At 42.2% G+C, this 19,877-nt stretch overlaps 3 protein-coding genes and 1 long non-coding RNA gene across 4 annotated transcripts; 3 read left to right on the top strand and 1 right to left on the bottom strand.

The window, feature by feature from the left end:
• Positions 1–578: 578 nt before the first annotated feature.
• On the top strand, positions 579–1,972 carry LOC125744695 (malate dehydrogenase, mitochondrial-like). Its single transcript, XM_049016810.1, has one exon. The coding sequence runs from the start codon at positions 667–669 to the stop codon at positions 1,681–1,683; it is 1,017 nt and encodes a 338-aa protein (XP_048872767.1). The 5' UTR covers positions 579–666; the 3' UTR covers positions 1,684–1,972.
• Positions 1,973–2,225: 253 nt separating this feature from the next.
• On the bottom strand, positions 2,226–17,182 carry LOC125744707 (uncharacterized). Its single transcript, XR_007398485.1, has 2 exons — positions 16,551–17,182; positions 2,226–8,091 (listed from the first exon to the last, which is right to left on the bottom strand). It is a non-coding gene; the product is annotated as an uncharacterized LOC125744707 (long non-coding RNA).
• LOC125744700 (malate dehydrogenase, mitochondrial-like) lies at positions 8,953–10,346 on the top strand. Its single transcript, XM_049016816.1, has one exon. It carries the CDS (start codon positions 9,041–9,043, stop codon positions 10,055–10,057), a length of 1,017 nt encoding a protein of 338 aa, XP_048872773.1. The 5' UTR covers positions 8,953–9,040; the 3' UTR covers positions 10,058–10,346.
• A 146-nt stretch (positions 17,183–17,328) lies between the features above and the next one.
• On the top strand, positions 17,329–18,719 carry LOC125744848 (malate dehydrogenase, mitochondrial-like). Its single transcript, XM_049017126.1, has one exon. The coding sequence runs from the start codon at positions 17,414–17,416 to the stop codon at positions 18,428–18,430; it is 1,017 nt and encodes a 338-aa protein (XP_048873083.1). The 5' UTR covers positions 17,329–17,413; the 3' UTR covers positions 18,431–18,719.
• The last annotated feature ends 1,158 nt before the right edge of the window (positions 18,720–19,877 follow it).

Here is a 19,877-nt window from a genome sequence, read left to right as displayed (position 1 = left end):
CGCCACGCCGCGCAATTCCGGCGATTCTGAACAATTTTGCCAGTACGATTTTGTTTGGATTTCCCCGTCTTCATCTCTGAAATCGCAAATTTCAACCCTCTTGCTGTGTCCTAAGCAGTCAAATAACACGTTTATTGAGCAGATGAAGAGAAGAAAGCAAAGGAATCTGCTGTAACCTTTGTAGGCGCTCATATTATCTGTTGGCTATTTTTTACGGTGGAAAGTAATGGACTGGGAAGAAAATTCGGCCCAATATACAGGGGGCAATATCAGGTTATTTATAATATGAGCAAAGCGACGGATATTAATTTGGTCTTTGATTATTAATTATTTAATTAATTGTTATTAAAACTGCATGATACATTAGTCTTAAGCAGCGAACTAGTGTTTACTGTAGCATTTGTGGCTACCCTATGGAAATAGCCTATATGTTCAGAAAAGTCACGTACACAAAATGCATTTCTTTCACTCCCGAAATGCATTTCGTCCACAAAGTGACGTTCTTCCATTCTGTTCCAGTCCGTGTCCAATGAGATGTTGCGTGCCTAGCTAGCGTTTTACGTAGTTGCTCACGTGATATTAGTTCTAGAACCTAGGGTGGGTGATAAGGGAGAGTCTGCAGAATTCTCATTTCATTTTCAGCGTACCAGCAAAGCAGTAGTGATAATGTTCTCTCGGATAGCCAGATCAGCTGTGAGTATTGCTCGCAGCTTCTGCAGCTCTTCCCAGAGCAATACAAAGGTGACAGTGTTGGGTGCATCTGGGGGCATCGGCCAGCCCCTGTCACTGCTGCTTAAGAAGAGTCCACTGGTCAGCCAGCTCTCGCTTTATGACGTTGTCCACACCCTCGGAGTGGCTGCAGACCTCAGTCACATTGAGACCAGGGCCCAGGTCACTGGCTACGTCGGCCCTGAACAACTCCCGCAAGCTCTGAAGGGGAGTGAAGTTGTCGTCATTCCTGCTGGAGTGCCCAGGAAGCCCGGGATGACACGGGATGACCTCTTCGGTACCAACGCCTCCATCGTGGCCACCCTGGCTGATGCCTGTGCCCGCAACTGCCCTGAAGCTATGATTTGTCTAATCACCAACCCGGTAAACTCCACTGTTCCCATAGCTTCAGAGATTCTTAGGAAGCATGGAGTTTACAACCCTAAGCGGGTCTTTGGTGTGACGACGCTAGACATCGTCAGGGCTAACACCTTCGTGGCCGAACTCACGGGACTGAATCCTGCTCATGTCAACGTCCCTGTAGTTGGTGGCCATGCGGGCAAGACCATAATTCCGGTCTTATCTCGGTGCACTCCCAAAATGGAGTTTAGTGCGGATACTCTCGCTAACCTCACGAGGCGTATCCAAGACGCAGGCACTGAGGTGGTCAAGGCGAAGGCTGGGGCAGGCTCTGCCACCCTCTCCATGGCATATGCAGGGGCTAGGTTCGCCGTGTCCCTGCTGGATGCCATGAATGGCAAAGAAGGGGTCATCGAATGTGCATTCGTCAGGTCAGAGGAAGGCGAATGCACATACTTTTCCACCCCTCTCCTCCTCGGCAGACACGGAGTGGAACGAAACCTGGGCCTTGGCAAGCTCTCCGCCTTGGAGACCAAGCTGGTGGCCGAAGCACTGGATGAGCTGAAGGCCTCCATTAAGAAGGGGGAGGACTTTGCGAGGGCGCCAACACATTAATGCTGCCTCTTCTGGATGAAGAATTACCCTGGCTTTGGATGTTTGTAAACTCTTTTAAAAGATACTGTTAACATTTAAAATGTACCAAAAAACATTTAAAATGTGTTACTGTTTGCCAAAGGGTAATGCGTAAGAACACAATGTTCTGCTGGTTCAGTTGCTGAATTTAGTAGATTTTTCTGAATGTGAAATATAACGTGAACCATTAATACTTTGAAAATGGACACTGAAAGTTCAGATATTTTGTTTGTAATTATAAAAGAAAATAAAACAGGATGTTTATAACTTATGACTGCTTTGTCTGTCTACTCTATATACAGTACATGCATGCTTATTTTTTCCTGAATTTTCTGAATTGTTTGTTGTGGAAGTAGCAGTAAAAACAATAAAACTCTAATAATAGTTTAAGGAAATGGTTTCACATGAAACTCAATCAGGTTCTCTTTGTGTTAACTATAATTCTGGACTGTTGGTAGACGATTACGTTCAGGTTGTAGACAAGTAAAATAAATTTGAAAAAAAAAACACTGAATCTCTTGAGCTCTGGACATGCAAGAATTTATTTCCAGATTTACCCCTTTGTCCGTTAGTCTGGTGTATAGTTATTGTGTTGAAACCACAATAAGGTACTTATACTGGCAACAGAAACCTCAGACATTTTTTTCGAAGTACAGCTGTACTTGGTCTTCAGTCCACAAAACTGCAAACAAGATCCAATCCATGTATGTCAGGGGTAATCGCTGGAAGGCCGGTGTCCTGGAGGTTTTCCATCCTACTTGAACAGTCTTTTCTAGTGGTTATCTACCTGAGACCAGGTGTGAATGCTGTGAAATGCGGTAGGATGCAGGACACTGGCCCTCCAGGACCAGAATTGATTACCCCTGACCTATGTAATTGACTGTATCTTTCATTGGTTTTTGTTTTATGAGACACAAGGTAGTCAATGAGAAATGTAAATAAGCTACAAGCCCAGCTCATCATCTACACAGAGCTGACTAAGAATCTTGGGCTTCCCATCCATCTCTTCTGGGTTCTCTAGTGGTGAACTGGTTTCCACATCCTGCTCTGGAGAGATACATCCCAAAAGCAGTGACTCCCCTCCAGGTAGGCCAACAAAGCTTGGTCTGCAGACTAACTGAAGTGGAAAGCGGCACAGGGCTCCATGCTGGCTTGGACAACTGGGTGCTCAGTGTCACTACACTCTGTAGACAAATTGATGAAGTTCAGGTGAGATGATGCGAGACCCCTGGGGGTTTCATGGGGGAGTAAATACAGAAAAACATCCAGACTGACTAAGCATCACACTGACAAAGGTTAATTTTCTTAAATTTAAGTTTAAATTTAATTGGCCATTTTATGCATCTCCAGATTATTATTTTTTTTGCAGAAACACCACATGGCTACATATTACAGTTTTTTCCAATCATTTTTTCACTAGTTATAGAACATTGATGTTATTTTCCAAAACTCTAGTCACAGAACACAATATGGTAACCACTTGTAACACACACTCTCCAACATTCAAAACATTGCTTTTTGCGTTCATATTTATAAAGAAACATTACATTCAGAGAATCATAGTAAAATTTGTTTAGATCGGCCACACACAAGCTACTAATAGTTCCACTGTTTGGTTGTCCTTCCAAGCATTAGATATAGTAATACAGAATTTTTGACACCTGTTTCATTGTGGTGCTTCATATAACATTGTTGTAAAGGGAAAAAACATGCATATACAGATGCAGTGGAATCATTTAAACAAATCCAAAATTTATTGATAAAATACACAGCATAAATTCTCACAACTAAAGTTCTGCAATGTTCCTAACCTGCCTTACAAAAAACTAAATGTGGATTTGGCCACAGGTTCTCATCCACATCACTGAATCAATGAATGTTTTCTCTTGCCAAGCATCTTGGAAAGAATCTTCTGGCATGGCGAATCTAGGCCTGACGCTGGTCTAAAGTCATGTCACTGCATGCCTCATCCATGGCTTGGACAGTTGAAAAAAAAATGTGCAATAGGGTTGAGGAAAGGAGAGTATGATATGTACTGTCTCCATAAACAATTATTGGTTCGTTACCATCGCATCTCTATGTTTTCTAATAGTTAACCAACAATACATAATCTCAGGTAATAATAATAATATTCTCATTCTTATTAACCCATTATAACAACTGAATTTCATAAGGTTGCATTTTGCTATAACATACCTTCTTCCTGGAACTTATGACAAAATCAGTTAAAACTTCATTTATTTCACTTTCTGGTTGGAAATCTTGTAAGGTACCATTGTGAATGTATTGGATTGTGTTTTGTCATACACTTCATCTTTTCTTTAATCTGCCTTTGTGTACGATTATGTTTTATGTTGTGTGCTATGTTTTAACCTTGTGCTGCTGTTTCTTGGCTAGGGCTCGCTTAGAAAAGGGACTTTGTCTCAGTGTGACACTCTGGTTAAATAAAAGAAAAATGAAATAAACTGACTGCTTGGGATATTTCTCCTAAACCAACCCGAAGGCGTAGGTTTGGTTTCAACGTTGGTAAGGACAAAATCAACCTCGAAACTCCCGTCCCCCTATAACACACACAGTACTCCCAGAGTATTTATAGGGACATGTCCTTACTGTCCGTACCCAAAGCTACACCCTTGAATCAGTCTGATAGCTACCAGGTCTGCTTGCTTGGCTGAATCGATGAAGCACTGCATAAAAACTCCACAAACACCATGGATGGCCAAGTACTTAAGATAACTAAACATCTTCCTTCGCCTCTGTGTCCCTCCTGTGCCTGACTGTGATGGAGAATGTAGGTAAGACGGACCAGAAATGTGAAGTCGCACCGCACTCTTGGTAACATTCTGCCCCTGGGTGATAAAGGACATAAACACGTTGTGTTTTCATATGTTTGTAAGTTTGTACGGCTGCTATGTTGACCAGGTCTGTCTTATAAAAGAGACTTTAGAGGATTTTATTGTTGCTACTTTTCTTGCGTTTCAAACTGCCTTTCCAAAATGATGATTGTGGGGTGTAGTGACATTCCAGACTGATGGGCCACTGACAGTATGCAAACACCTACAGGTGTGGGACACCTGTGTCATCAATATTGTGTAGACCACTGACTTTGAAAAAAACAGTGTGTCACTCCAAAGTTGTAACACTTTAGTAATCAAACTACATAAAATTTCAGAACATCTCATTCACCTATGTGTAGCCAACCCCTGTGTCTATAAGCTTCAGAGCTCAAAAGTCCTGGCTAGAAATGTTTATAATGTGATTTTTTTATTTCTGAAAAGGCTAACTTTTATGGCGCAGGCAGGAAAAAGGTGACGATCCACTACCGCTCCAAGACAAAAATGGTGTTTAATAAAGAAAAACGGAACACCCTGGGGTAAAATACTAAATAAAATGACCACGAAGGATCCAAAACAACCTGGGAGAAACCACTAATTAACAAAACTAAGGAACTAGGCTAAACAGAGGAGCAGGACTAGAAAACCAAGCACACAGGTCACAACTAACACTGACCACGGACGGACAAACGGACGAACGAATGAACGTGTACGCACGCGCACACATACTGTCATGCATTGATCCAGGGAAGCACAAGCGGAGACAAGTCTGGGATTACGGGTTTTAATGGTGCATAAAGCGAGCCAAAACGTAGACAGACAATACAATGACCTGTATGGGCAAACAAACTGAATACATTGGACTGACGACGGTAACCGGAAACAGCTGGTGAACACGGGGAATCCACACTAGGTCAGCGAGAGGGCGTGACACGCAGGAGGAGCAGACGATCGGGGCAGGACACATACATACATACACACACCCACGGACTCCACCGTCAACTATGTTTAAGTGATTGGCTAATGAATAATGAAGAATTTGTTCTGCTACTAAATTAAATGCATTTACAGTAAATCACTGTGGTAGCTCTGAGGCTAGCAAGCTGTGCCAGCAATCGGAAGGTTGCTGATTTGAATCCTGTGAATGCCAGCAATGATCTAACTCTAGTGGGCCCTGAACCTACAATTGCTTTATATTGGGAATGCTGTTAAATATTTATAAAATATTTTAGTACATTCATAGCGATATTCTTTTTTCGAGAGGCAAACAAACTACAAACAAATCAAAAACAGTAAGTCTGGTAAAAAACTGATATTGCATGCTAGGATACTGTTTACGGTCACGATATTTTATTCTCTAAATCTAACACGTGCAATTACATTTATAACTATTCATACATTTAACAAAATAAACATTTTTAAAGATTTATAAAATAGAATTCCTGTAGAGTGTGTAAGCCGCCATGTTGAAATTGCGTCACAGGGGCAACTCGGACAAGAAAACTCTTCGTTGACCTGTCTTGGCCACCTTACCGCACTGATGGGAATGAGCAGGATGTGACTGTGGCAAAATGTACTGACCTGTAACGTACTGCAATTAAATAAACTCTCATGAACTATTTTTCTTGGCCCGTGTTGTTTTTTGGTTTGTGAAGCAGAAAGGTTAATTGTGATTTTTTTTTTTTGACAGAGGTTCTGATTCGTTTTGCGATGTAATTTTTTTAAAAGTCAAGCTTCAGAATTAAACATGATCTCCTTAGTATCAAGTCGGCGACTTTACGTAGGGGATCTTATAATATAACAAGATCTTATAACAGCAAACAGGCTACGTTAGCAGCATCATCCTAAGCAGTTAGATAACACGTTTATCGAGCAGATGAACAGAAAAAAGCAGAAGAATCTCCTGTAAAAACATCAAAAAATGATTTGATCAACGTTCACTAGACCCTGAATGAAAAAAATCCTGGATCAATAACGGCTGCTAATGAAGTTCTGATAATATAATAAAGTTTATGGAGACAGTGTCTTGCAATTGCATGTCTTTTATATTTATTTATTTATTTATTTAAAACAAATAATACCAAACTTGGGGCGGCATTGTGGTGCAGTGGTTAGCATTGTTGCCTCACACCTCTGGGTCCCGGGTTCGAGTTTCCGCCTGGGTTACATGTGTGTGGAGTTTGCATGTTCTTCCCATGTCGTCATGGGGTTTCCTCCAGGTACTCCAGTTTCCCCTCACAGTCCAAAAACATGCTGAGGCTAATTGGACTTGCTAAATTGCCCGTAGGAGTGCATGTGTGAGTGAATGGAGTGAGTGTGCCCTGCGATGGGCTGTCCCCCCATCCTGGGTTGTTCCCTGCCACGTGCCATTCTGGCATAAGCTCCGGGGACCCCCCGCGACCCAGTAGGATAAGCAGTTTGGAAAATGGATGGATGGAGAGAATACCATACTTTGTGCATTGTGACACGACGGCCTGCTGGCAATCAGCACTATACAGGCTAACAATAATCATGGTATCCACAGCGTTGGCCCAACCATTAAACCAATGCAGGGAGGATGTGAAGGACAGCAGGACAGGAGATGCCTGCTACACAGGTGTGCTCACTGTGTTTAAACTCTGGCAGGACAATATCATTAAACTTACTGACAGTTAAATATATATTACAAATTGTATTGTTGTGTGTAACATGTTGGATGCAATTTCGCTGCCGTCTCCACTATCTGGAGGATTCATTGCAGAAGCAAGAATAACGTCATGTCATTTTATTAGTTTTCTTTTTTTTTTAAGAAAAACGTCCGACGAACGTCCTATAAGTAGATATACAGAAAATGAAGCAGATCTCTGTATAATTCAGCTTCACAAACAAGCAAGTACTCCTAATTGGATACAGGGTTCTTGTTTTTAATAACCCGAAAATGAGTTTCAGCATTCAGATTAATATCCGACTTTGAATACTACGGTTTCAAGTAAATAAACAGCTAAATTGATTAAAAAAAAGAGATTTAAAAACGTAAGTTGAAACATGTGGTGTGAAAAGTAATAGCTTTATAAGACATCATCTGCCGTGACTCGGATTCGAACCGGGGCTGTTGCGGCCACAACGCAAAGTACTAACCACTATACGATCACGGCAAGCCACACGTAATTGAAAAATAACACTCGTTCGTGTTTGTGTGGAGCACTTCCTAACTTCCTGTTAGGAAGAAGACTGTGTGTAACCCCTATGTTCACGTGTTTTAATAATTGTTCTACCCAGATCGGTGGAACAATTATTAAAACACGTGAACATAGGAAGAAGACTGTGTGTAACCCCTAACAGAGAACATAAAAAGCCCGGTCACCTATCCATCAAAATAATGCATTTTAACAAAAACGACATTAAACGACACACGAATAATTATTCACAAACGTAATCAAAAGCAAAGCTACAAACCTTTATACAGTATAACTGAAAATACATTCCTTGTACGCGACCGCCGAAACACTACGTACCGTCTCGCTGTCCACGGGGCAAACTGAGGTGCCCGGAAGAAGGCATCAGCAGTTGGTACTTTCTTTAAGGGAAATACACACAAACATCCAGTATAAAAAATTTATAAGTTTAAATTATAAAAACCAAACCACACTGGTTACACTTACACATAGTTTTTTATGTTAAGATCCATTGCACATCGCTGGTCCTAATCTCTAGTGACAAAGCCGGCGTCAGGAGCCGGACGGGTTAGGCGCACCACGAGGCGCTGTGGGATTCCGCCCCAGGACTAGCTGCTGAAGCTCGGCTAGCACCAGCGAGTCGGTTTTCGCTTACCGCCCGTAAAACAATCGAGTGCCACCTACCGCCACGCCGCGCAATTCCGGCGATTCTGAACAATTTTGCCAGTACGATTTTGTTTGGATTTCCCCGTCTTCATCTCTGAAATCGCAAATTTCAACCCTCTTGCTGTGTCCTAAGCAGTCAAATAACACGTTTATTGAGCAGATGAAGAGAAGAAAGCAAAGGAATCTGCTGTAACCTTTGTAGGCGCTCATATTATCTGTTGGCTATTTTTTACGGTGGAAAGTAATGGACTGGGAAGAAAATTCGGCCCAATATACAGGGGGCAATATCAGGTTATTTATAATATGAGCAAAGCGACGGATATTAATTTGGTCTTTGATTATTAATTATTTAATTAATTGTTATTAAAACTGCATGATACATTAGTCTTAAGCAGCGAACTAGTGTTTACTGTAGCATTTGTGGCTACCCTATGGAAATAGCCTATATGTTCAGAAAAGTCACGTACACAAAATGCATTTCTTTCACTCCCGAAATGCATTTCGTCCACAAAGTGACGTTCTTCCATTCTGTTCCAGTCCGTGTCCAATGAGATGTTGCGTGCCTAGCTAGCGTTTTACGTAGTTGCTCACGTGATATTAGTTCTAGAACCTAGGGTGGGTGATAAGGGAGAGTCTGCAGAATTCTCATTTCATTTTCAGCGTACCAGCAAAGCAGTAGTGATAATGTTCTCTCGGATAGCCAGATCAGCTGTGAGTATTGCTCGCAGCTTCTGCAGCTCTTCCCAGAGCAATACAAAGGTGACAGTGTTGGGTGCATCTGGGGGCATCGGCCAGCCCCTGTCACTGCTGCTTAAGAAGAGTCCACTGGTCAGCCAGCTCTCGCTTTATGACGTTGTCCACACCCTCGGAGTGGCTGCAGACCTCAGTCACATTGAGACCAGGGCCCAGGTCACTGGCTACGTCGGCCCTGAACAACTCCCGCAAGCTCTGAAGGGGAGTGAAGTTGTCGTCATTCCTGCTGGAGTGCCCAGGAAGCCCGGGATGACACGGGATGACCTCTTCGGTACCAACGCCTCCATCGTGGCCACCCTGGCTGATGCCTGTGCCCGCAACTGCCCTGAAGCTATGATTTGTCTAATCACCAACCCGGTAAACTCCACTGTTCCCATAGCTTCAGAGATTCTTAGGAAGCATGGAGTTTACAACCCTAAGCGGGTCTTTGGTGTGACGACGCTAGACATCGTCAGGGCTAACACCTTCGTGGCCGAACTCACGGGACTGAATCCTGCTCATGTCAACGTCCCTGTAGTTGGTGGCCATGCGGGCAAGACCATAATTCCGGTCTTATCTCGGTGCACTCCCAAAATGGAGTTTAGTGCGGATACTCTCGCTAACCTCACGAGGCGTATCCAAGACGCAGGCACTGAGGTGGTCAAGGCGAAGGCTGGGGCAGGCTCTGCCACCCTCTCCATGGCATATGCAGGGGCTAGGTTCGCCGTGTCCCTGCTGGATGCCATGAATGGCAAAGAAGGGGTCATCGAATGTGCATTCGTCAGGTCAGAGGAAGGCGAATGCACATACTTTTCCACCCCTCTCCTCCTCGGCAGACACGGAGTGGAACGAAACCTGGGCCTTGGCAAGCTCTCCGCCTTGGAGACCAAGCTGGTGGCCGAAGCACTGGATGAGCTGAAGGCCTCCATTAAGAAGGGGGAGGACTTTGCGAGGGCGCCAACACATTAATGCTGCCTCTTCTGGATGAAGAATTACCCTGGCTTTGGATGTTTGTAAACTCTTTTAAAAGATACTGTTAACATTTAAAATGTACCAAAAAACATTTAAAATGTGTTACTGTTTGCCAAAGGGTAATGCGTAAGAACACAATGTTCTGCTGGTTCAGTTGCTGAATTTAGTAGATTTTTCTGAATGTGAAATATAACGTGAACCATTAATACTTTGAAAATGGACACTGAAAGTTCAGATATTTTGTTTGTAATTATAAAAGAAAATAAAACAGGATGTTTATAACTTATGACTGCTTTGTCTGTCTACTCTATATACAGTACATGCATGCTTATTTTTTCCTGAATTTTCTGAATTGTTTGTTGTGGAAGTAGCAGTAAAAACAATAAAACTCTAATAATAGTTTAAGGAAATGGTTTCACATGAAACTCAATCAGGTTCTCTTTGTGTTAACTATAATTCTGGACTGTTGGTAGACGATTACGTTCAGGTTGTAGACAAGTAAAATAAATTTGAAAAAAAAAACACTGAATCTCTTGAGCTCTGGACATGCAAGAATTTATTTCCAGATTTACCCCTTTGTCCGTTAGTCTGGTGTATAGTTATTGTGTTGAAACCACAATAAGGTACTTATACTGGCAACAGAAACCTCAGACATTTTTTTCGAAGTACAGCTGTACTTGGTCTTCAGTCCACAAAACTGCAAACAAGATCCAATCCATGTATGTCAGGGGTAATCGCTGGAAGGCCGGTGTCCTGGAGGTTTTCCATCCTACTTGAACAGTCTTTTCTGGTGGTTATCTACCTGAGACCAGGTGTGAATGCTGTGAAATGCGGTAGGATGCAGGACACTGGCCCTCCAGGACCAGAATTGATTACCCCTGACCTATGTAATTGACTGTATCTTTCATTGGTTTTTGTTTTATGAGACACAAGGTAGTCAATGAGAAATGTAAATAAGCTACAAGCCCAGCTCATCATCTACACAGAGCTGACTAAGAATCTTGGGCTTCCCATCCATCTCTTCTGGGTTCTCTAGTGGTGAACTGGTTTCCACATCCTGCTCTGGAGAGATACATCCCAAAAGCAGTGACTCCCCTCCAGGTAGGCCAACAAAGCTTGGTCTGCAGACTAACTGAAGTGGAAAGCGGCACAGGGCTCCATGCTGGCTTGGACAACTGGGTGCTCAGTGTCACTACACTCTGTAGACAAATTGATGAAGTTCAGGTGAGATGATGCGAGACCCCTGGGGGTTTCATGGGGGAGTAAATACAGAAAAACATCCAGACTGACTAAGCATCACACTGACAAAGGTTAATTTTCTTAAATTTAAGTTTAAATTTAATTGGCCATTTTATGCATCTCCAGATTATTATTTTTTTTGCAGAAACACCACATGGCTACATATTACAGTTTTTTCCAATCATTTTTTCACTAGTTATAGAACATTGATGTTATTTTCCAAAACTCTAGTCACAGAACACAATATGGTAACCACTTGTAACACACACTCTCCAACATTCAAAACATTGCTTTTTGCGTTCATATTTATAAAGAAACATTACATTCAGAGAATCATAGTAAAATTTGTTTAGATCGGCCACACACAAGCTACTAATAGTTCCACTGTTTGGTTGTCCTTCCAAGCATTAGATATAGTAATACAGAATTTTTGACACCTGTTTCATTGTGGTGCTTCATATAACATTGTTGTAAAGGGAAAAAACATGCATATACAGATGCAGTGGAATCATTTAAACAAATCCAAAATTTATTGATAAAATACACAGCATAAATTCTCACAACTAAAGTTCTGCAATGTTCCTAACCTGCCTTACAAAAAACTAAATGTGGATTTGGCCACAGGTTCTCATCCACATCACTGAATCAATGAATGTTTTCTCTTGCCAAGCATCTTGGAAAGAATCTTCTGGCATGGCGAATCTAGGCCTGACGCTGGTCTAAAGTCATGTCACTGCATGCCTCATCCATGGCTTGGACAGTTGAAAAAAAAATGTGCAATAGGGTTGAGGAAAGGAGAGTATGATATGTACTGTCTCCATAAACAATTATTGGTTCGTTACCATCGCATCTCTATGTTTTCTAATAGTTAACCAACAATACATAATCTCAGGTAATAATAATAATATTCTCATTCTTATTAACCCATTATAACAACTGAATTTCATAAGGTTGCATTTTGCTATAACATACCTTCTTCCTGGAACTTATGACAAAATCAGTTAAAACTTCATTTATTTCACTTTCTGGTTGGAAATCTTGTAAGGTACCATTGTGAATGTATTGGATTGTGTTTTGTCATACACTTCATCTTTTCTTTAATCTGCCTTTGTGTACGATTATGTTTTATGTTGTGTGCTATGTTTTAACCTTGTGCTGCTGTTTCTTGGCTAGGGCTCGCTTAGAAAAGGGACTTTGTCTCAGTGTGACACTCTGGTTAAATAAAAGAAAAATGAAATAAACTGACTGCTTGGGATATTTCTCCTAAACCAACCCGAAGGCGTAGGTTTGGTTTCAACGTTGGTAAGGACAAAATCAACCTCGAAACTCCCGTCCCCCTATAACACACACAGTACTCCCAGAGTATTTATAGGGACATGTCCTTACTGTCCGTACCCAAAGCTACACCCTTGAATCAGTCTGATAGCTACCAGGTCTGCTTGCTTGGCTGAATCGATGAAGCACTGCATAAAAACTCCACAAACACCATGGATGGCCAAGTACTTAAGATAACTAAACATCTTCCTTCGCCTCTGTGTCCCTCCTGTGCCTGACTGTGATGGAGAATGTAGGTAAGACGGACCAGAAATGTGAAGTCGCACCGCACTCTTGGTAACATTCTGCCCCTGGGTGATAAAGGACATAAACACGTTGTGTTTTCATATGTTTGTAAGTTTGTACGGCTGCTATGTTGACCAGGTCTGTCTTATAAAAGAGACTTTAGAGGATTTTATTGTTGCTACTTTTCTTGCGTTTCAAACTGCCTTTCCAAAATGATGATTGTGGGGTGTAGTGACATTCCAGACTGATGGGCCACTGACAGTATGCAAACACCTACAGGTGTGGGACACCTGTGTCATCAATATTGTGTAGACCACTGACTTTGAAAAAAACAGTGTGTCACTCCAAAGTTGTAACACTTTAGTAATCAAACTACATAAAATTTCAGAACATCTCATTCACCTATGTGTAGCCAACCCCTGTGTCTATAAGCTTCAGAGCTCAAAAGTCCTGGCTAGAAATGTTTATAATGTGATTTTTTTATTTCTGAAAAGGCTAACTTTTATGGCGCAGGCAGGAAAAAGGTGACGATCCACTACCGCTCCAAGACAAAAATGGTGTTTAATAAAGAAAAACGGAACACCCTGGGGTAAAATACTAAATAAAATGACCACGAAGGATCCAAAACAACCTGGGAGAAACCACTAATTAACAAAACTAAGGAACTAGGCTAAACAGAGGAGCAGGACTAGAAAACCAAGCACACAGGTCACAACTAACACTGACCACGGACGGACAAACGGACGAACGAATGAACGTGTACGCACGCGCACACATACTGTCATGCATTGATCCAGGGAAGCACAAGCGGAGACAAGTCTGGGATTACGGGTTTTAATGGTGCATAAAGCGAGCCAAAACGTAGACAGACAATACAATGACCTGTATGGGCAAACAAACTGAATACATTGGACTGACGACGGTAACCGGAAACAGCTGGTGAACACGGGGAATCCACACTAGGTCAGCGAGAGGGCGTGACACGCAGGAGGAGCAGACGATCGGGGCAGGACACATACATACATACACACACCCACGGACTCCACCGTCAACTATGTTTAAGTGATTGGCTAATGAATAATGAAGAATTTGTTCTGCTACTAAATTAAATGCATTTACAGTAAATCACTGTGGTAGCTCTGAGGCTAGCAAGCTGTGCCAGCAATCGGAAGGTTGCTGATTTGAATCCTGTGAATGCCAGCAATGATCTAACTCTAGTGGGCCCTGAACCTACAATTGCTTTATATTGGGAATGCTGTTAAATATTTATAAAATATTTTAGTACATTCATAGCGATATTCTTTTTTCGAGAGGCAAACAAACTACAAACAAATCAAAAACAGTAAGTCTGGTAAAAAACTGATATTGCATGCTAGGATACTGTTTACGGTCACGATATTTTATTCTCTAAATCTAACACGTGCAATTACATTTATAACTATTCATACATTTAACAAAATAAACATTTTTAAAGATTTATAAAATAGAATTCCTGTAGAGTGTGTAAGCCGCCATGTTGAAATTGCGTCACAGGGGCAACTCGGACAAGAAAACTCTTCGTTGACCTGTCTTGGCCACCTTACCGCACTGATGGGAATGAGCAGGATGTGACTGTGGCAAAATGTACTGACCTGTAACGTACTGCAATTAAATAAACTCTCATGAACTATTTTTCTTGGCCCGTGTTGTTTTTTGGTTTGTGAAGCAGAAAGGTTAATTGTGATTTTTTTTTTTTGACAGAGGTTCTGATTCGTTTTGCGATGTAATTTTTTTAAAAGTCAAGCTTCAGAATTAAACATGATCTCCTTAGTATCAAGTCGGCGACTTTACGTAGGGGATCTTATAATATAACAAGATCTTATAACAGCAAACAGGCTACGTTAGCAGCATCATCCTAAGCAGTTAGATAACACGTTTATCGAGCAGATGAACAGAAAAAAGCAGAAGAATCTCCTGTAAAAACATCAAAAAATGATTTGATCAACGTTCACTAGACCCTGAATGAAAAAAATCCTGGATCAATAACGGCTGCTAATGAAGTTCTGATAATATAATAAAGTTTATGGAGACAGTGTCTTGCAATTGCATGTCTTTTATATTTATTTATTTATTTATTTAAAACAAATAATACCAAACTTGGGGCGGCATTGTGGTGCAGTGGTTAGCATTGTTGCCTCACACCTCTGGGTCCCGGGTTCGAGTTTCCGCCTGGGTTACATGTGTGTGGAGTTTGCATGTTCTTCCCATGTCGTCATGGGGTTTCCTCCAGGTACTCCAGTTTCCCCTCACAGTCCAAAAACATGCTGAGGCTAATTGGACTTGCTAAATTGCCCGTAGGAGTGCATGTGTGAGTGAATGGAGTGAGTGTGCCCTGCGATGGGCTGTCCCCCCATCCTGGGTTGTTCCCTGCCACGTGCCATTCTGGCATAAGCTCCGGGGACCCCCCGCGACCCAGTAGGATAAGCAGTTTGGAAAATGGATGGATGGAGAGAATACCATACTTTGTGCATTGTGACACGACGGCCTGCTGGCAATCAGCACTATACAGGCTAACAATAATCATGGTATCCACAGCGTTGGCCCAACCATTAAACCAATGCAGGGAGGATGTGAAGGACAGCAGGACAGGAGATGCCTGCTACACAGGTGTGCTCACTGTGTTTAAACTCTGGCAGGACAATATCATTAAACTTACTGACAGTTAAATATATATTACAAATTGTATTGTTGTGTGTAACATGTTGGATGCAATTTCGCTGCCGTCTCCACTATCTGGAGGATTCATTGCAGAAGCAAGAATAACGTCATGTCATTTTATTAGTTTTCTTTTTTTTTTAAGAAAAACGTCCGACGAACGTCCTATAAGTAGATATACAGAAAATGAAGCAGATCTCTGTATAATTCAGCTTCACAAACAAGCAAGTACTCCTAATTGGATACAGGGTTCTTGTTTTTAATAACCCGAAAATGAGTTTCAGCATTCAGATTAATATCCGACTTTGAATACTACGGTTTCAAGTAAATAAACAGCTAAATTGATTAAAAAAAAGAGATTTAAAAACGTAAGTTGAAACATGTGGTGTGAAAAGTAATAGCTTTATAAGACATCATCTGCCGTGACTCGGATTCGAACCGGGGCTTTTGCTTCCACAACGCAAAGTACTAACCACTATACGATCACGGCAAGCCACACGTAATTGAAAAATAACACTCGTTCGTGTTTGTGTGGAGCACTTCCTAACTTCCTGTTAGGAAGAAGACTGTGTGTAACCCCTATGTTCACGTGTTTTAATAATTGTTCTACCCAGATCGGTGGAACAATTATTAAAACACGTGAACATAGGAAGAAGACTGTGTGTAACCCCTAACAGAGAACATAAAAAGCCCGGTCACCTATCCATCAAAATAATGCATTTTAACAAAAACGACATTAAACGACACACGAATAATTATTCACAAACGTAATCAAAAGCAAAGCTACAAACCTTTATACAGTATAACTGAAAATACATTCCTTGTACGCGACCGCCGAAACACTACGTACCGTCTCGCCGTCCACGGGGCAAACTGAGGTGCCCGGAAGAAGGCATCAGCAGTTGGTACTTTCTTTAAGGGAAATACACACAAACATCCAGTATAAAAAATTTATAAGTTTAAATTATAAAAACCAAACCACACTGGTTACACTTACACATAGTTTTTTATGTTAAGATCCATTGCACACCGCTGGTCCTAATCTCTAGTGACAAAGCCGGCGTCAGGAGCCGGACGGGTTAGGCGCACCACGAGGCGCTGTGGGATTCCGCCCAGGACTAGCTGCTGAAGCTCGGCTAGCACCAGCGAGTCGGTTTTCGCTTACCGCCCGTAAAACAATCGAGTGCCACCTACCGCCACGCCGCGCAATTCCGGCGATTCTGAACAATTTTGCCAGTACGATTTTGTTTGGATTTCCCCGTCTTCATCTCTGAAATCGCAAATTTCAACCCTCTTGCTGTGTCCTAAGCAGTCAAATAACACGTTTATTGAGCAGATGAAGAGAAGAAAGCAAAGGAATCTGCTGTAACCTTTGTAGGCGCTCATATTATCTGTTGGCTATTTTTTACGGTGGAAAGTAATGGACTGGGAAGAAAATTCGGCCCAATATACAGGGGGCAATATCAGGTTATTTATAATATGAGCAAAGCGACGGATATTAATTTGGTCTTTGATTATTAATTATTTAATTAATTGTTATTAAAACTGCATGATACATTAGTCTTAAGCAGCGAACTAGTGTTTACTGTAGCATTTGTGGCTACCCTATGGAAATAGCCTATATGTTCAGAAAAGTCACGTACACAAAATGCATTTCTTTCACTCCCGAAATGCATTTCGTCCACAAAGTGACGTTCTTCCATTCTGTTCCAGTCCGTGTCCAATGAGATGTTGCGTGCCTAGCTAGCGTTTTACGTAGTTGCTCACGTGATATTAGTTCTAGAACCTAGGGTGGGTGATAAGGGAGAGTCTGCAGAATTCTCATTTCATTTTCAGCGTACCAGCAAAGCAGTAGTGATAATGTTCTCTCGGATAGCCAGATCAGCTGTGAGTATTGCTCGCAGCTTCTGCAGCTCTTCCCAGAGCAATACAAAGGTGACAGTGTTGGGTGCATCTGGGGGCATCGGCCAGCCCCTGTCACTGCTGCTTAAGAAGAGTCCACTGGTCAGCCAGCTCTCGCTTTATGACGTTGTCCACACCCTCGGAGTGGCTGCAGACCTCAGTCACATTGAGACCAGGGCCCAGGTCACTGGCTACGTCGGCCCTGAACAACTCCCGCAAGCTCTGAAGGGGAGTGAAGTTGTCGTCATTCCTGCTGGAGTGCCCAGGAAGCCCGGGATGACACGGGATGACCTCTTCGGTACCAACGCCTCCATCGTGGCCACCCTGGCTGATGCCTGTGCCCGCAACTGCCCTGAAGCTATGATTTGTCTAATCACCAACCCGGTAAACTCCACTGTTCCCATAGCTTCAGAGATTCTTAGGAAGCATGGAGTTTACAACCCTAAGCGGGTCTTTGGTGTGACGACGCTAGACATCGTCAGGGCTAACACCTTCGTGGCCGAACTCACGGGACTGAATCCTGCTCATGTCAACGTCCCTGTAGTTGGTGGCCATGCGGGCAAGACCATAATTCCGGTCTTATCTCGGTGCACTCCCAAAATGGAGTTTAGTGCGGATACTCTCGCTAACCTCACGAGGCGTATCCAAGACGCAGGCACTGAGGTGGTCAAGGCGAAGGCTGGGGCAGGCTCTGCCACCCTCTCCATGGCATATGCAGGGGCTAGGTTCGCCGTGTCCCTGCTGGATGCCATGAATGGCAAAGAAGGGGTCATCGAATGTGCATTCGTCAGGTCAGAGGAAGGCGAATGCACATACTTTTCCACCCCTCTCCTCCTCGGCAGACACGGAGTGGAACGAAACCTGGGCCTTGGCAAGCTCTCCGCCTTGGAGACCAAGCTGGTGGCCGAAGCACTGGATGAGCTGAAGGCCTCCATTAAGAAGGGGGAGGACTTTGCGAGGGCGCCAACACATTAATGCTGCCTCTTCTGGATGAAGAATTACCCTGGCTTTGGATGTTTGTAAACTCTTTTAAAAGATACTGTTAACATTTAAAATGTACCAAAAAACATTTAAAATGTGTTACTGTTTGCCAAAGGGTAATGCGTAAGAACACAATGTTCTGCTGGTTCAGTTGCTGAATTTAGTAGATTTTTCTGAATGTGAAATATAACGTGAACCATTAATACTTTGAAAATGGACACTGAAAGTTCAGATATTTTGTTTGTAATTATAAAAGAAAATAAAACAGGATGTTTATAACTTATGACTGCTTTGTCTGTCTACTCTATATACAGTACATGCATGCTTATTTTTTCCTGAATTTTCTGAATTGTTTGTTGTGGAAGTAGCAGTAAAAACAATAAAACTCTAATAATAGTTTAAGGAAATGGTTTCACATGAAACTCAATCAGGTTCTCTTTGTGTTAACTATAATTCTGGACTGTTGGTAGACGATTACGTTCAGGTTGTAGACAAGTAAAATAAATTTGAAAAAAAAAACACTGAATCTCTTGAGCTCTGGACATGCAAGAATTTATTTCCAGATTTACCCCTTTGTCCGTTAGTCTGGTGTATAGTTATTGTGTTGAAACCACAATAAGGTACTTATACTGGCAACAGAAACCTCAGACATTTTTTTCGAAGTACAGCTGTACTTGGTCTTCAGTCCACAAAACTGCAAACAAGATCCAATCCATGTATGTCAGGGGTAATCGCTGGAAGGCCGGTGTCCTGGAGGTTTTCCATCCTACTTGAACAGTCTTTTCTGGTGGTTATCTACCTGAGACCAGGTGTGAATGCTGTGAAATGCGGTAGGATGCAGGACACTGGCCCTCCAGGACCAGAATTGATTACCCCTGACCTATGTAATTGACTGTATCTTTCATTGGTTTTTGTTTTATGAGACACAAGGTAGTCAATGAGAAATGTAAATAAGCTACAAGCCCAGCTCATCATCTACACAGAGCTGACTAAGAATCTTGGGCTTCCCATCCATCTCTTCTGGGTTCTCTAGTGGTGAACTGGTTTCCACATCCTGCTCTGGAGAGATACATCCCAAAAGCAGTGACTCCCCTCCAGGTAGGCCAACAAAGCTTGGTCTGCAGACTAACTGAAGTGGAAAGCGGCACAGGGCTCCATGCTGGCTTGGACAACTGGGTGCTCAGTGTCACTACACTCTGTAGACAAATTGATGAAGTTCAGGTGAGATGATGCGAGACCCCTGGGGGTTTCATGGGGGAGTAAATACAGAAAAACATCCAGACTGACTAAGCATCACACTGACAAAGGTTAATTTTCTTAAATTTAAGTTTAAATTTAATTGGCCATTTTATGCATCTCCAGATTATTTTTTTTTTTGCAGAAACACCACATGGCTACATATTACAGTTTTTTCCAATCATTTTTTCACTAGTTATAGAAC

Source organism: Brienomyrus brachyistius, chromosome 6 (genome assembly GCF_023856365.1).
Source record: "Brienomyrus brachyistius isolate T26 chromosome 6, BBRACH_0.4, whole genome shotgun sequence".
In the NCBI taxonomy this organism is placed as follows: domain Eukaryota; kingdom Metazoa; phylum Chordata; class Actinopteri; order Osteoglossiformes; family Mormyridae; genus Brienomyrus; species Brienomyrus brachyistius.
This window is presented reverse-complemented; position numbering and strand designations above follow the sequence as displayed.

Excerpts from the sequence above, each read along its gene's own strand:
- LOC125744848 (XM_049017126.1), top strand. The coding sequence starts at position 17,414 with ATGTTCTCTCGGATAGCCAGATCAGCTGTGAGTATTGCTCGCAGCTTC.
- LOC125744700 (XM_049016816.1), top strand. The coding sequence starts at position 9,041 with ATGTTCTCTCGGATAGCCAGATCAGCTGTGAGTATTGCTCGCAGCTTC.
- LOC125744695 (XM_049016810.1), top strand. The coding sequence starts at position 667 with ATGTTCTCTCGGATAGCCAGATCAGCTGTGAGTATTGCTCGCAGCTTC.